This window comes from Dunckerocampus dactyliophorus, chromosome 6 (genome assembly GCF_027744805.1).
Source record: "Dunckerocampus dactyliophorus isolate RoL2022-P2 chromosome 6, RoL_Ddac_1.1, whole genome shotgun sequence".
Taxonomy (NCBI): domain Eukaryota; kingdom Metazoa; phylum Chordata; class Actinopteri; order Syngnathiformes; family Syngnathidae; genus Dunckerocampus; species Dunckerocampus dactyliophorus.
In genome coordinates, this window is record NC_072824.1 from 1,428,240 (window position 1) to 1,445,248 (window position 17,009).

The 17,009-nt window shown below is 46.6% G+C and overlaps 1 protein-coding gene across 7 annotated transcripts in view; it reads right to left on the reverse strand.

Annotated features, from left to right (window-relative positions):
• lrba (LPS responsive beige-like anchor protein) overlaps positions 1–17,009 on the reverse strand; it is a 284,780-nt gene that overhangs the window by 169,512 nt on the left and 98,259 nt on the right. For all 7 annotated transcript variants that reach the window (XM_054778104.1, XM_054778108.1, XM_054778107.1 and 4 more), the window contains exons 35-36: positions 15,471–15,579; positions 456–622 (exon numbers count right to left, since the gene is read on the reverse strand). In XM_054778104.1, the coding sequence (XP_054634079.1) occupies positions 456–622; positions 15,471–15,579 (276 nt within the window). The remainder of the gene's footprint in view (positions 1–455; positions 623–15,470; positions 15,580–17,009) is intronic.

Below are 17,009 nucleotides of genomic sequence, written 5' to 3' on the forward strand. Positions count from 1 at the left end.
CCTCATGACACAGGCATGGGAAGCATAAGCTCAAAAACACTAGAAAACTAAACAGAAACGTAGAAAGAGGCGGGACGTAAGCAACATAAGCAGCCTGAATGCTGCAGAGCAGCGCGGCCTAACAAGCGTCACTGTGCATCATCAGGAAATTCCTGCATGGCCGAAACAAACGCTCTTCTTCTATCTTCCTAATTCATTGGGCCTTGGCACCTTTCCAACTCATACCCAATCACATCAAGCTTTGCCAGATACAAGACATAATGTACTAACACGGAAGATAGCATCAGCCTCCTCTACTTTTATCCAAGAAAAGACAGGGCAGAGAGCAAACACAGCGCTGCTAATACAGTATGCCATACTGCTGTACTTTGTACTACTGCATAGTAGAGTATAATACTGGAGCAAAAAGGTAAGCTAAGGTAAAGTGTGACAGGGCAGTGACGCGGTCTTCTTACCTGATAGACGAGCTGCCCCAGGCTCCATGTTTGTCCGTCAGGATGTTGACGATCTTCTGGATGAGCTGCGTGGCCGTCACATGGTCGCGGTACTTGGCGGCACGAATCAGGTGGTCACACATTTTCTCCTCGTCTCGCTTCTCGGCCGCGTACTGAGCACAGCTGGACTGCAGGGATGAGAGGAGGGCGGAAACATTGTCAGTGTCTTTTGAATGCTGTTCATCCCTCACTTTCTTCACTTTTAAACTCGCATCTTCCTCGTGGCCATCACACCACCTCTGACCCGCCCCTGGCGAGAAAAGCTCAGTCATGTTATGAAAATGACTCTTCAAAGCATTAAAAATAATGCAACCAAAGTATTTCTGGATCTGTCTAGGTGACGGGCCAGAAGACCTTATGAATAAACACAAGAGGAGGGACCGCACCTCGCCTACTACCTGCCATTGGGTCCTTGTAGAACCGGAGCAGGAGCCTGGTTAGCGCTGCCAGCAGTAAGTCAAGCCTGTTTCTGGTCAACGTTGGCCTCCACCAAGGCTGCCCTTTGTCACCATTTCTTCTAATAACTTTCATGGACAGAATTTCTAGGGGCAACCAAGGTGTCGAGGGAGTCCAGTTTGGTGGCCTTAGGATCTCGTTGCTGCTATTTGCAGACAATGTGGTCCTGATGGCCTCATCGGGCTGTGACCTTCAGTGTTTACTGGGACAGTTTGCACCTGAGTGTGAAGTTTCTGGGATGAAACTCAGCACCTCCAAATCTGAGGCCATGGTTCTCAGTTGGAAAAGGGTGGATTGCTCCCTCCAGGTTGGGAATGACGTCCTGCCCCAGGTGGAGAAATTCAAGTATCTCGGGGTCTTGTTCACGAGTGAGGGAAGGTTGGAGCGTGAGGTCGTGGTCGATAGGCAGATCGGCGCACCGTCTGCAGTAATGCGGTTGCCTTCCTGGCGAGGTGTTTCGGGCATGCCCAGCCAGGAGAAGGCCCTCGGGCAGACCTAGGACACGCTGGAGGGATTATGTCTAACAGCTGGCCTGGGAACGCCTTGGTGGAGCTGGAGGAGGTGGCCGGGGGCCGGGAAGTCTTGGCTTCCCTTCTAAGACTGCTGCCCCCGCAACCTGGACCCGGATAAGTGCAGAAAAATGGATGGATGGATGGTATTGAAGAACGTACTTTTATTACACAGTATGACCAACAATATTGTTTGGCTTTTGTAACAAACATCAGTGAGTCAGGTCCATACCCTAATCCAATAAAAGATGAAATTGGGAAAAAATGGGCGTGCAAAATCCTTTTAGGGTAGGACTAATCATTTTACATTTGTGGTGTGATTTAGAATATATGACTTTTTTTTAATAAACTCTCTTCAACGCAATTGCAATTTATCGACGGCCGCTAGTATAAATAACCAGCAGTTACAGCGCTAGTAGCAAACCCAGAGATTTTTCATTGGGCATAGCCACCATTGGCCACCACGTAGCTCAGCCACTAGTGACCAGTGTATTATACACCCTCTTTCAATGCCTCATATTTCTATTTTACTTCTGTTAGACATTTTTATGCTTGAAAATGCTTCATTTAGGCAACAGATAGGTGAAATATGGCTTATACGTGCAGATTTTTTAAATCAAAAACATGATTTATTAATGAATATGCTTTTGAAAAAATCAGATAGTGAAGCTGATGAATTTGAAGAGCAAAGTGGCGAAGGACGACTGTCCATCTTTTGATTTTGCTGGAGTTTGATTTACTGTTTTTGTAATTCACATATTTTTGTCATTGTTTTTCAGTTTTTCTTAGATGATTAGCTGGGAGAGAGAGTTTTTTTTTTTTTTTTTTTTGGGGGGGGGGACCTTTTCTACGCTAAAGCATGTCAGTGTTTGGCCAAAAGCTTTGAAGCCACCGGATGTTCATGCATGCGAATAAATACGGGGGTGTGAGTTCAGCCTCATCATTATCTAAATGCTGTACTTGTCACATGATGCCTGCACCCCCCAGCCCCCGTGTGTGTGGGTGAGGGTTAACCAGTGTAATTGGCAGGAGAACAAAGGCTCATTACACGATAACAGACCCATGTTTATCAATTAGAGTGTGTGGGGGGGGGGGTGTTGCACACTCTGCAGAGGCAGAGAGAGAGAGAGAGAGAGAGAGAGAGAGAGAGAGAGAGAGAGAGAGAGAGAGAGAAAGGGACTTGAGGCTCAGAGGTGAAGAAAGAACCAGCGCCAGCGTTATTAAAGCCTTCTATTTGCAATGCTTTGACGGGGGTGCCACATGAGGGCTCCCCGGTTTCCAAGAGTGGGCCATCGCTCTATGAGGGTCTCCAATTTCTCACATGTGCTGACAAGCACTCCCAGAGGCTTTCATTTACAAAGTGGGTCGAGGGGGAAAAGTGTCCAAAGGAAAAAAAATCAGCCTTGTCCTTGTCTGACTGATATCACAGAATGCAAATACACTACATGTACAAAGATGAACACAATGGGGGGGGCCTGCAGGGCCGACAAGGGGATAGAATGGGAAAGGAAAAATGGGGGTCGCCAAAATCAAAGTAGATGCTGCGATTGCTTTTGAACAAAGATGCTCTGGCACTTGATCTTTTGGCCTGGACTTTTCAAATTGCAACATAAAACACCGCCGGGGGAATTCAGACAATGGCTGAGGGGAGCAAGCAGGCTGGAAAGGAGAAAAATGAGGGTTTAAAAGTACAATGGCCAACAAAAGTCAGCAAATGACAATAGCTGACAGCCCCTTCCATCCTGAAATGACGCCCCTTGTCATGCTATTGATTTTCTTCCTCTCTTGGAGGGGAGCAAAAAAAAATCTCATCCAGTTCAACCACATCCTCACTCCTGGTATGGAAGCGTCAAGGTTAACAACGCAACACTTTGGAAAATATCTCCCTCCTCATCACCACCCTCAGGATGGCAGCCTCTTCATCTCCCTGAAAGAAAAAGAAAGCAAGAAGGAAAGCTCTGCTGCTTGCATTGCAACAACTATCACTCTGCTGCACGGCTGCCATCTTTGCAAGTCAAGGTCATGTCCAAAACCACCAGCAATCACTGCAGTGCAGCACTGACAAAAGCTGAAAAATAAATGGAGGAAAAGTAAAAGGGTGTCTCATCTAGAAAAGTGTGCGTGGACTGAATAAGAGTCTTCCAAAAGGCTTGTGGGACTCCCCTAAACAGCTGACAGGTACCGGCAGGCCAAGCGGCACGCGGCTTTGGCGGTGGTTGAGGCAAAAACTCGAATGTGGGTGGAGTTTGGTGAGGCCATGGAGCACGACTTTCGGTCCGCCTCAAAGAGGTTCTGGCAAACCGGCCGACGCCTCAAAGGGGAAGCAGTGCCTGGTTCACATTGTTTGCAGTGGGAACGGAAGCCTGCTGACCTCGACTGAGGATATAGTGGAATGGTGGAAGGAATACCTTGAGGCCCTTCTCAATCTCACAGACATACATTCCATAGAGGACGCAGAGTCTGAGGACAAGAACGCGGACAGTTCCAACACCGTGGCTGAGGTTACTGTGGTTGTCAAAACGCTCCCCAGTGCTTCCCAAAGTCCCGGGGGTGGACAAGTCTCGCCCTGAATTCATCAAGGCTCTGGATGTTGAGGGACTGTTTTGGCTGACACGTCTCTTCAACATCGCGTGGAAGTCGGGAACTGTACGTCTGGATTGGCAGACCAGGTTGGTGGTCAGGGGATCACACGCCTCAGCCTCCCCGGGAAAGTCTATTCCAGGGTGCTGGAGAGAAGGGTACCACCGTTACAGGAGGTGCAATGTTTGCGTCCCGTTCGCAGAACACTGGACCAGTTCTACTGTACACCCTTGCAGGGGTGTTGGTGGGTACATGGGAGTTTGCCCAACCGATCTACATGTGCTTTGTGGACTTGGAAAAGGCATTCCACCGTGTCCCTCGCGGTATTCTATGGGGGGTGTTCTGGGAGTATAGGATTGGTGGTGCGCTACTACGTGCCATTCGTTCCTTGTACAACCAGAGCAGGATCCTGATCCGCATTGCCAGCAGTAAGTCCAGCCTTTTGTCTGGGGGACAAACTCTTTGTCACTGATTCTATTCATCATTTTCATGGACAGATGTTTTTTTTTTTTTTTTTTTTGTCATGTCCAGCCATTAGGGCAGATAGTATTGTTGATCTAAATGCCCTCACCTGCTCAACAGATTTGCTCTGCCAGGGAAAAGTGTGAGATACACTTCCCCTGTTATACAGAATTTATTTTACTTTGATGTTTTGTTGTTATGCAAATTTTGAGCAGCCGGACCGGAGCAGAAGGGGATAGAGAAGAAAAGAAAACAGTGAGGGGAGTGCGGGGATAAGAGGGGTACAAAAAAGACAGAGACAAGGACAGGAACAACAACAACAATAAAACAACAGAAACAAACAGGACTACATCAGTCTGACGGCTATGAAGACCCTGACGGAAAGGACAAAATAATATCAACAACCACAATGACAATACTGCATTGAAACAGTCACACATAATAGTAGTCATGAAATGAACTATGATAGTGATCACAATGACAATACTGCATTGAAACAGTCACACATAATAGTAGTCATGAAATGATGAACTATGATAGTGATCACAATGACAATACTGCATTGAAACAGTCACACATAATAGTAGTCATGAAATGATGAACTATGATAGTGATCACAATGACAATACTGCATTGAAACAGTCACACATTATAGTAGTAATGAAATGATGAACTATGATAGTGATCAGAATGACAATTGCCGACATCACCGTCGCTGTAATAAAACCAACAACACCCCCCCCCCCCCCCAAAAAAAATAGATAAAAAATTAATAGAAGCACGCATACACACACAAACACATCCACACACTGTGGTCAACTGCCCGATACCTGGAAGCCTCGTTGCAAGACGTCCCACGCTGGGTACCCAGGGCGCAGCGGAGTAGCAGACCCCGGGGTCCCAGACCCACAACCCAGATCCCGAGACGCGGAGAACGCAGACCACAAGGGAGCAAGAAAACCCCAGGCCCACCCCAGACAGACACAGGAGCAGGGGAGGAGGAAATCCAGCAAATGAGCAAGTGGGTGGTCAAACGGGCGAGCAGCAGGGCAATCCACCACACAGCGCCAGCCAACACCTGCGGGGCAGCAAATCCCCGGAGAGGGAGTGGGAGTGCCGTACCCCCAAGCCGTAGGGAGGCCGAGCACCAGAGCCGAGAAGGCAAGACCAGCAGCAGAACAGCCGTCGGACCCCACCAGCCATCAGAAGCCAGACCACCCACCCACCCCCAGAGCCGACGGCGCACCACCCGCGTACTGGAGCACCACCCCCGACAAGCCCGCAGACAGACCTGGGGGAGGCAAAGACGCAGACAGCGGCCCAGCAAAGCACAAAGACCAGCATCCGGCAGAGCACCGCCCCTCTGGCAAACCCGGCCCCAGGGCGCACGCTACCCACCCCCCGCCTGTCACCCAGGCCTACGGTCCCCACAAGCATGACCAAGCCCTACCCCACCAGAAAGCCCGGCCACCCAGCAGCCACCACGGCGCAGCAACCCCAAGCCACAACGGCGGCATGCAGGCCACCAGTAGCACAGGCACCACTCCCCGGAGACTGCTGAATCCCCACCCCCAAGCGCGCAGAAGTGCCCACGGCCCAAGTCAGTCCAAGGGACGCACCACAAGCAAACCCCCCCCCCCCCGGCGCAAGTCCCGGCATAAACAGGACCCAATGGGCCACCCCAGGGAAGGGCAGGCGAACCAGACAAAAACACCCCACAAGTCAGGCCACCCCGGGTGAGCCACCGTGCCGTGACAGCCAGCGGACAAGTCCACAGCCACATCCACGATCCCGACGGACAGGCGCCGCGGAATAGGCAGGAGGTACCCCAATCCAGCCCGCTCCACCTGTGTATGTGATAAGGTGGGATTGTGTCTATTATGCAATTACAAATATAAATAAATACGAGAGAGAGATCTCTGAAGGGCTGGTCTCTGTGTCCCTGAGGGATGTAAGTGGCTGACAGCTAACGATGGACAGAATTTCTAGGTGCAGCCAAGGCGTTGAGGGAGTCTAGTTCAGGAACCTTAGGATCTCGTCTCTGCTATTTGCAGACAATGTGGTCCTGATGGCCTCATCAGGCTGTGACCTTCAGCGTTTGCTGGGGCGGTTTGCAGCTTAATGTGAGCGTGAGCGTGAGGTCGACAGGCGGAAGGGCGCAGCGTCTGCAGTCATGCGGTCGCCATACCGGACCGTCGCGGTGACGAGAGAGCTGAGCCGGAAGGCAAACTCAGCCTAAGAGATAGGGTGAGGAGCTCACTCAGCCGGGAGGGGCTCAGAGTAGAGCCGCTGCTCCTTCACATGGAGAGGAACCAGTTGAGGTGGCTCGGGCATCTAGTCCGGATGCCTCCCTGGTGAGGTGTCCCGGGCATGCCCAGTCGGGAGAAGGCCCCCGGGGCAGATCTAGGACACACTGGAGGGATTATGTCTCACAGCTGGCCTGGGACAAGGACGTCTGAACTTCCCTACTGAGACTGCTGCTCCAGCGACCCAGATAAGCGAAAGAAAATGGATGGAATCTCCCAAAATGAGCGTACACACAAAAACATTTAGATGTATTTAGACTATAACAAGCTGCACGCGCACACATCAGTTGTACTTTATAGATCTCACTGTGAGTAGAAGTGTGCATACGCCCTGGCCTGGCAAGGTGACTCATGAATGCGCCGTCCATATTTCAAGAGCCTTGATTGTGTTGTTAGCATGGCCGCTGTCATTCTCCTTCACGCTTGGTGAGAAGATGATCACCCAAATAATAACCTAACCCTAATAACCCAAAAATAATATAATTCATCAGACGAGATGAGCAGACTTTGTCAGCGGTGACACCGGGTTCGCCGACTGCTCTCTCACATGGAGCCCACCTACGTGCTACCTTCTTAAAGAAGGCGTCTCATCCTCTGCAAGTTTTACCAGTGATGTGTTCAGGGGTCACAAACTCAATTTGACTGGGGGCCAGTGGAGGTGGAGGTGGAGTCTGGGTGAGGCTGGGCCGCATCAGGTATTGGGAGTAGGACTGGGAATCTCAGGGTACCTCACAATACGATACGGCTCACTATACATCCATGTGATAACACCACAGTTAGTTCAGTGTTTACTTGCCCCTGGAAGTATGGAAGTAACACTGAGCTTGCCCCAATGTTGCGGGCTGCAGTTACACTACTCTTTGATGTCCCGTCGCGGGCCACAAGATACGATTTGGTGGGCCGCAAATGGCCCGCGGGCCGCGAGTTTGAGACCCCTGGTCTAAATGAAGGTGATTTTCCATCCATCCATTCTTTTTCTATGCCGCTTATCCTCATTAGGGCCGCGGGGGTATGCTGGAGCCTATCCCAGCTGACTTTTGGGCGAGAGGCGGGGTACACCCTGGCCTGGTGGCCAGCCAATGGCAGGGCACATATAGACAAACACTCACATTCATACCTGGGGACAATTTAGAGTCTCCAATGAAGCTAACATGCATGTTTTTGAATGTGGGAGGAGTACCTAGAGAAAACCCACACACACACGGGGAGAACATGCAAACTCCACACAGAAATGCCCAAGGGAGAATCCAACCCAGGTCTTCCCATCTCCAGACTGTGTGGCCTGTGTGACTGTGTGCTGACCACTTAGCCACCGTGCGGCATAAAGGTGATTTTATGCTTCCTAATTTTTATTTTTTAATAATTACCTATTTTTTGGGCCACCTGACTCACCTAAAACTCACCATAAATAAATGTAAAAGTTTATAGTTAATCCATGTGATCGGTATCTGTGGTATCACTCATGGATGATTGGTATCGGAATCGTCAGCATCAAACCGGCGAAGGTGATCGACGTGAAAAAGCACGGTCCCAGCATATGCCGATACTGGTCCGTGGTCCATCGATTGGAGCACCACAGACAAAATTGGCCCTTTTTTTTGAAAGAATCGGCGCTGTTGAGAAATGATGTGTACTGTACTCAGACACAGTACAGTACGGTAATGCTGGATTCTGAATGAAGAAAGTGGTGTGAGAAATGTGTTGTTGGAGCAGTGACTGTGTGCATGCATCCGTGCATTTTTGCTGCAGGGTGGAAGCACAGTCAGGAAGAGGCAGAGGAAGTAGCAGGAGACTTGATTAGTGTGACAAGCTTCAGACACACGTGCTTGTTCCCATCCACGCTCTTGTGCACAGCCTTTGCTTTCCTATGTGCAGTGAGAATGCAGCAGTGGAGTTCATCCTTTATTTCCCTGCTGTGTTTTCAGGGATTGATGGGATTTCCCAGCCTTCAAGTCCTGATGGTGACGTGCCACATCACCTTGTGGACATGACAGACTGTGGCAGCTGTCAATCATCCCATGCTGGAAATACAGCAGCCTCGTTCCCTTTTTGTCTTTGTGTGAAAGGATTTTTGACAAAAACCTGAATTTTGTTTTATGCTTGTTTTGGTGTCATCGCAATACTTGGCAAACAAATAGTTCAATCATTGATTTTTGAGCTGAAGATAAGAAAATGAAGAGAATAAAAGAATAGAAATAAATATGTTGATGTTAAAAGACTATAAATAGAGTGTGGAGGTTGCTTTAATCACTATTAAAGCTGTCAGCTACTTTACATTTACAGTTGGACACTACCAATGTACAAAATCATCTCCCAAGTGGCAGATTACTATCACTGCCCTGCTCCACTGAGACTGAGGAGATAATTCCTCCCCCATGCCATAAAAATATACACACAGGACTGGACTTATTAGCTGATCATGAATAATTATTATTATTTATTATTGCACTACTAATTGGAAGTGAACCGTTCCGTATTATTTATTTATGTATTTATTCTTATTCTATTTTCTTTTCATATCTTGCCTTGATTGTTTACTATGACTTTTTATGATTTTTGGAGAGCTGCTCGAAAAATGGATTTCTCTCTGAGATTAATAAAGTATCTATCGATATTTATTTACCAAGCGCATCTCCACGAAAAACAGTCTTTATGCTATTTGCTGCTCATTTGTCATTCTATAAAAACATCAAGTATGAATTGAATTGTAGTAAAAACTACTAAGAGTTGAAGCAAATATTCTTTGAGCCTTTGGTGGGCTAATCAAAACCATCTGGCGAGCTGGGAGACTCCCGTGATAGTCTGACCATCATAAGACTTTATGTTGATGAAACAAATAGTGTTTGGAGGACGAGACATCATTAGTACCATGACAACAAGACAGCTACAAGTACATTGAAGAAGTCAGTACGTACCCCATGAACGTGATATCCACTTCCCCGTGGGACAGCATTGCTTGTTTGGTTTAAAAAGAAAATATCACTGTGCTAACAAGTCACATTTGGTCGGCCCAATACGGGTGCTGGCAACCCTACGTGACACAGCACACATGTAGGGTTTGCCGCCGCACGCCCATCGGTGTTTGTGATGGGCTTTGAAAGGCGTTTATCGGCATATGCCCATCACGTGTTTTTTAAGGATTGGATGGATCGGTGCATCACTAATACATACATATACTGTACATATGCACCCTTTTCCACTGCACACTACCTATTCAGCCCAACATTCAGCTTTTTCATTGGCAAAAGCAGGTACTACAAGGTACCATTTGTACTGCTTGCTGTAGTAGTAATTCCACTTTTTCATAAGTCTAGATGAGCCTTGGAAAGCAGAAGACGATGGAGTTATGTGCATGCGTTCTGTCTTCTTCTATGGTTTGGTGTCTGTGTGTCTTTGTACAGCGCCACACGTAGGTGTTCCTTGTGTATTACATCCTTTTCACCCAGTGATCAGTTCCTGCCACAGTGTGGACGCCATTTTTTTATTTTTTTTAATCTGCCAAAACAAATATCCCAGGAAGGTTTCCGTGTGGACAGGGCCTCAGAGTGGCACCTCAACGACTCCATGTAAGACACCCACGATAAGACATCAAGGTGAGTGGAGTTTTATTTTAAATGGGGGTAAAAAACAAAAAAACAACAACCAAGAATAAAAATGACACGGGTCTTGCTCGCTCCCCCGTATCTGGACCTTCTTATCTGCCCTTGTGCCCCACAGAGCACCACATTTCATCACTAATGAACAGCCCCATAAAAAGAGGTCTTCGATTTCTCTCCCTCTCTCTCTCGAGCGCCCCTCTCCCTCCACCAGATATCAGCCACCATCATTTGTTGTGTGTCCAATCTGTAGATCCCCTTCACATTCAAGGATTCTATTAGATAAAGAAGCCCTAAAAGGTAATTGGATTTGGCCCTATCTTCATCTCTACTTCACCCTATGCTTGGCTGGAATAACCTAACTCCCCAGGCAGAAAGATCGCTCAATTCCGTCCCGCCGACTTCCACTCCTAGTGTGACTGAGACAAAAGGTGAGCCAGTCCGTCCATCAAGTTGGATCTCCTAGATACTCGCAGCTTGACAAAGACACTACTTGCATTGTCTTGGCTTGAGGAGGACTAAGTCATGGAATTCCCACACATGGCATCCAAGCACCAGCTTGGCTCGTCCCATTTCCACTTCAAAACAATAAAATAAAACACTAGAAAAATGCAAAACCTGCTGCATTAAACGCATCAGACGCACTGAGACTAGCTAACAAACAATCATGTCTATTTGGAGTTTTATTTGCTCCTACAAGGATTGCAGGGCTGCACAGCAGCAAAGTGGAAACTGTGGAGAAAAACAAGGTATGCCAACTTGAACTTATGCTGGCTTTGAGAGGAGACTGAGGGCAGCAACAGGGTAAGATGACGCTAGCATGTGTGCTAGTTGTGGTCACTGTGTAAATGTGTATGATTTTCATTTGGGAGGAGACTGAGGGCCAAAACAGCAACATGGAGACTGCAGAGTATAATCCAGCATCCACAGCTAATATGCAGCAACAACCTATGCTAACGCTAGCATGGGTATTTATTTTGCTCGTTTCTATTTGTGTAACCTCTACTGCCCCAGCAAACAGTACAAATAGCACCTTCTAGGACCTAAGTAGGTACCGTGCAGTGGAAAATGGTGCAAACATCCAGTGGTGTGAAAAAGTCAATTCAAAAGCCCCGTTCCTGATTTATTGTTTTGCATGTTTATCAGCTCAGGCCGTTTTTGCCCAGTGTCTTTCTTATGGTGGAGTCATGAACACTGACCTTAACTGAGGGAAGTGAGACCTGCAGTTTTTTGAATGTTGTTGTGGGGTCTTTTGTGACCTCTTGGGGTCATTTTGGTTGGCCGGCCACTCCTGGGAAGGTTCACTACTGTTCCATGTTTTGGCCAATTGTGGATAATGGCTCTCTCTGTGGTTGGCTGGAGTCCCAAAGCTTTAGAAATGGCTTTATAACCTTTTTCACACTGATAGATCTCAATTCATCTCACTTAAGTTGTGTTTTAAAGGGGGGGGGGCATCACTTTTTCACACAGGGCCATGTAGCGTTGATTTTTTTTCTCCCTTAATAGTGTTGAGTTGTGTTGTCATTGACTAATATTTACATTTGTTTGATGATCTGATCAGCCACCGATTAGCATCAGCCGATTTCCCATTAAAAACACGTGATCGGCATATCAAAGCCAATCACAAAAAACGACCGTCCGGCAGCAAAGCTTACATGTGTGCTGTGTCACGTCGGGTTACCAACACCCGTATTGAGTTGACCAAATGTGATTTTTTAGCTGAGTGACATTTGGTTTTTAAACCAAACGAGCAATGCAGTTAGTTGGGAGCTCTTTTTTGTCCCATGGGGAAGTGGATATCACTGTCATGGGCTAAGTAAAAATGTTTCAAGTGTCACTGAACAATTTAGCTGTTGGCATTATTATTGGTTTTACTCCAAAACATGCATCAAATTCCATTCAGATAGTACAGTAACATAGTAATATCGTATAATCTACACTTAATCAATCAGATCATATCGGTCATTTCACTCATGGATGATCGGTATTGGAGTTAGCACTGTGAAAGCTGCCACAACACAAAACCAAGAAACAATGCCGCCAAAAAAGCCAAGGTGAACAATCAAACTCCCCCACTCCATTGGTGCGAGTGGGGGTGAGGTGGGCGTGGGGGCGCATGTTTCATTGTTGCTCTTATTTTTATTGTGGCAGCACAAAATGAAAGCGTTGGCTCCATCAGGCTGAAACTGAGCTCAGAGGCAAAAATCAATACCGCAATATCAGAGCATGACTTATCAGGAGGGGGGTGGATGGGGGGCACGGGGGTACTTCTTCTCAGGGGGTCAAGCAAACCTGGTTTCAGGGATGAACGACAGACTCCATTTGATTGCAGAAAGAAGTTTGGAGGGGAAATGCAATGAAATATTTGTAGGAGTTGTAAACATCGTCTTCCAATCAGTGCTTGCGGCTGATAGCGCGGCTTCAATTCAAAAGCTAACTAACCTCTGACCCAGGAGAGAACCCATACACATAAACTGCAAGCGTGTTTCTTGATGATGTCAGGTTACAGAACACAAACAAATGACAATCAATAATGGCATCACGAAGCAACTGGTCCATACTGGGTCACACTGGAAGACTGCGTGTAGTAGACAGTACACAAACGATGAGGAGACTGAGACGTGTATTCCAACAGGGGAACCCTTACGACTCTTCAGTGTCATTCCAATTTAGCCAGATGGAAAGAAAGACCTTGACCTTGAACCTTGACCTTCTACTGTCACATTTTACGGCAAAGTCAAGCCTTCAGGCCAGAACCTCTCGCGTCCATCTACAACTTTTCAAGGCAGCCGTTTCCTGAGATCTGAGGCGGTGAAGGAGGAAGAAAGATGCCATGTACACCCCCAGTGGGAGAAGAATGGACAGGATCTCTGCAGGACAGGAAATGATTGGGGGGAGATCTAGAAGGCAGAGGCGGGAATGCTCAGTTTCCTCGTGTGAATGGCGGCGCTTGTGCTCATCGGGAGAAGAAAGCGGCAGTGTTTTATGTTCCAGGAGCGGCAAGCAGATACGGTCCCACGATGTTTGGTTAGCGACGTGTGCCAAGCACCACGTCCTCTCGCTTGTTTGGCACACGTCAACTTGACGGACACCTCTTAAGCCTCGGTCACAACCCACCGGGCATGTTTTTAGTCCGTATGTTTTTTTACGAAGGCCACAGCCGCCATGTTTTTCTGAAAATGTGGGGAGTGAGTGGAAAGACCAGGGAGGGAGTACATCTGAGCCGCAGATGCAGCCGACCCCTTCTTCTGTGTCTTCGGCATCCCGGAAACGAAATGCCGGCACTCGTCTGTCACCTTGGCCCCACTGCAGAAATCGGTACGCACAACACGCGTTGCACACGCTCACTCGGCACGGTCCACGCGAGCTCTGCGCGCTCATTGGACAGTCGAACTGGGGACGTGCCGAGACTGAGTCCATGTGCTATGCGTACGCTGCCTGCCGAGGGCACGCGCGTCACACGTCATCCGTAGCCTGACGCAGCCCGCACGTGGCAAAAGCTCCTCCTGCACTAAAAGTGCTACGTCATGTCTGCGTGCTCCCAAATCCGTACTGAGGTGGTACTCACCACGTACGGACCCCCAACTTTTGGCCACGTTTTCGCAAGTAGACAGCACCCACTTGCAAGACGGCGGTCCAAACCCGCCGTCTTAAGTTCACAATCACATCCTCTCAGATGCTCAACTTCTTTCAACCGCTTGTGTTTTCTCACACAGCGAAACAACGCCAGCTTGCTGAGTACTTCTTTCAATGCAGCTCCTTCTCAACTGGAACTGGACCCACAAATCCTGACAAATTCCAAAATAAAGAGCACCGATGATGATTTGCTACAATAAACTACAACAAGCCATTAAAAACCCAAATCATTCAGGTGAACCTTGACCTTCACATGAAAGAACGTATCTCCATGGAAAAACCGCCATGTAAAACCTTTATATTATGTTTTTAACGCAATAGAAAAGGGAGGCGATGACGCAACTGTACAGTAAAAGAGGTGACTTTTCAAGCAGTTTTAAGCCACAAAAACGTCCACAAGATGGCAGAAGTGCATTCGACAAGAGCTCGACATGGATCAATTCAATGAAGAATCACACATGACAGCAAGGAGGAAGTGGGAGAGCGTGGAGGAGTGTAGCATGCAGAAGGCTACTCATTGTAGGGACATTTTAACGTGTGCACACACATAGTTCAGTTCCAAATCTGAAAACTGTAAATGGCTCACGGTGTTATATTTGTAAATAAATTGTTATTTTGATGTAAAACAACCCCTTTTGTGTTGTTTTTGTGGTTCAGTTGTTGAGTTGTGGCAAAAGCAAAAAATCTGAAAGTGAAAGTTATGCTTGAAATGTATCTTTTCACAAAAAGATGCTTTTCTCCCTTTTTTAGTCAGAAACTGATATTTTCCTGAAACTTACCTATATTCTACAGTTGATTACTAAAGAACAGAAAAGGGTAGAAACAAACTTGTTTCTTCTGATGCAAGACAGGAGTGTAATGTTTCTTTTGGTAGGTTTCATGTTTATATAACCATACAACACAATATTCTGTGTGCCTTGAAAGATCGGTCAAAATGGTCTAAAATGGTCGCTACTGAGGGGGAAATGGCTGGGATTGAATGAGTTAATAAGATACAAAAATGGCGTTAATACTCTTCACTGCACTGTATCAAACACATTTTTACATGAATTCTTTTGGGATTTTTAATAATTAGGAATTGAAATTACTATCAAATATTAGCTAATTTAGGTCATCAAACTACGTCAACTTTGTTTGCTTTTGTTTCATTACAACACATGAATGGTACACATTCAAACAAAAACAGAAATAAATGAAAATCAACAACAACTACTAGATGTATTGGAATCCCTTTCATGAATATCATTAAACAAATAAATATGAAACAACTGAAAATAAAACCACAGATCAAATCATAAAGCAAAGCTATACTGTAGCACTAAGAAATGGAATGATGCCAACTATATTCCAGTCAGGAGTAATGTATGCTGGGTTTTGGAGGTCTCATGTATGAAAGAGGACGTGTGGTCAGCCAACAGACAAAGTTCTCACCTCAAAATCGGCATGTTTATGGATGTCTTCGGCCCTCTGTCGACTGAGGATGAACTCTGCTTCGTTGGCCACGCGGACCAGGTGGTCCTTCATGGTGTGACTCAGCAGTCTGATGGAGAAGAGAGAATATTTGCATGCTTAGAGGAGTTCACCACTTCATTCTTATTTGAGTGTTCTTGAATGGTGTCCTATCTGCTTGTGGTTGCAGGATGTGGGAAAAGTTTGCAAGTAATGAGCATATAATTGTGACAATAAGCATGCTAAATCAGCAGAAAATCTCATTTCAAGCAGCAGCAGCATCCTGGGGTGCAGATGCTAATTGATTTGTTAATGATACGCATCTGACAAGAGGGCAGCTCTTTGCCTGCCGTTGTTGCACGCGAGCATTCTGCTTATCTGTGTCGATCAACGACGCATGCTGTGCAAGACAAAACCCCTCACGGGTCAGCACGGCGCAAAGTGGAACAATAACAGAATAAGGGCCAGAGAGGTGGGACTGGGTGGGGGGCTGAGAGAGGACAGGAGGGTGGTGGAGGGGAAGACTGTAACCTAAGCCTGCTGTTGCAGCGCAGGGCAGCAGGGGAGCGGAGGCGCGGGGGCCCTCAAAAAGCCTCTCCGGCGCTGACCCCGGTCCTGCCCTCAATAACCACGCCTCTGCATCCACATAAATGATTAGTACTTCCAAGCGGGTTTACTTTGCATCCAGTTACACTGAATACGTGTACCCTTCATGTCCATCATCACTACCACTAGACATGGCATGGGATGCTATGACATTGTCACGCTGTGGTGACCTTGGGCAAAAACACCGTATGAATCTATAAACTTTCATTTTTAAACTACATAATAGAACGTGATGGAAGTGGAGTGTATATATTTATGGTTTATATTTAAGCTTATTTAATCCTACCCCCCCATCCGTTCCACATGTCACGCAGTACATTTCATTCCCTTCCTGTATTCCATGTGTGTTTTTTTAATACATACTTTTAAAATGACCAAGTCCCAAAGATCTACCTCCTACTACAGTATAAATATACAAAGTATATATTTATTTGAATCAAACAGGAGTATGTATTTCTGTAGGTTGTACATGTATACCAGCATGCAAGTACAAGTCCAAATGATCTACCTCTTCTGTAAAACATAGAACATATACAACATGTAAGCAGTAAACTGTGAAATTCTATTGTAAATATTCATGATTAGTATTTCACATTCACATGTTCAAAGTTTCCAGGTCATCAAAGTAGTTGCTATCATAATTCCCTTCAATATGGAAATAAAGATCATTCCACATAATCCTAAATAGTTGTGTACTAGTGAGTGAGTACTGCTAATATGTCAGTCACATTAGCTATGGAACGTTCATTAGGACACACACTTCATGTGTTACATCCAGTTAAAAGACACTGCAGCCCAAGTCAAGGCAACATATTGAACAGGTTTCACCAATGGGCGCATGTTTAATGTCATCATGAAATAATAGTTTAAGAAGCCAACGTGTAGAAAACACTGATTTCTGTAGTAGACTTCATG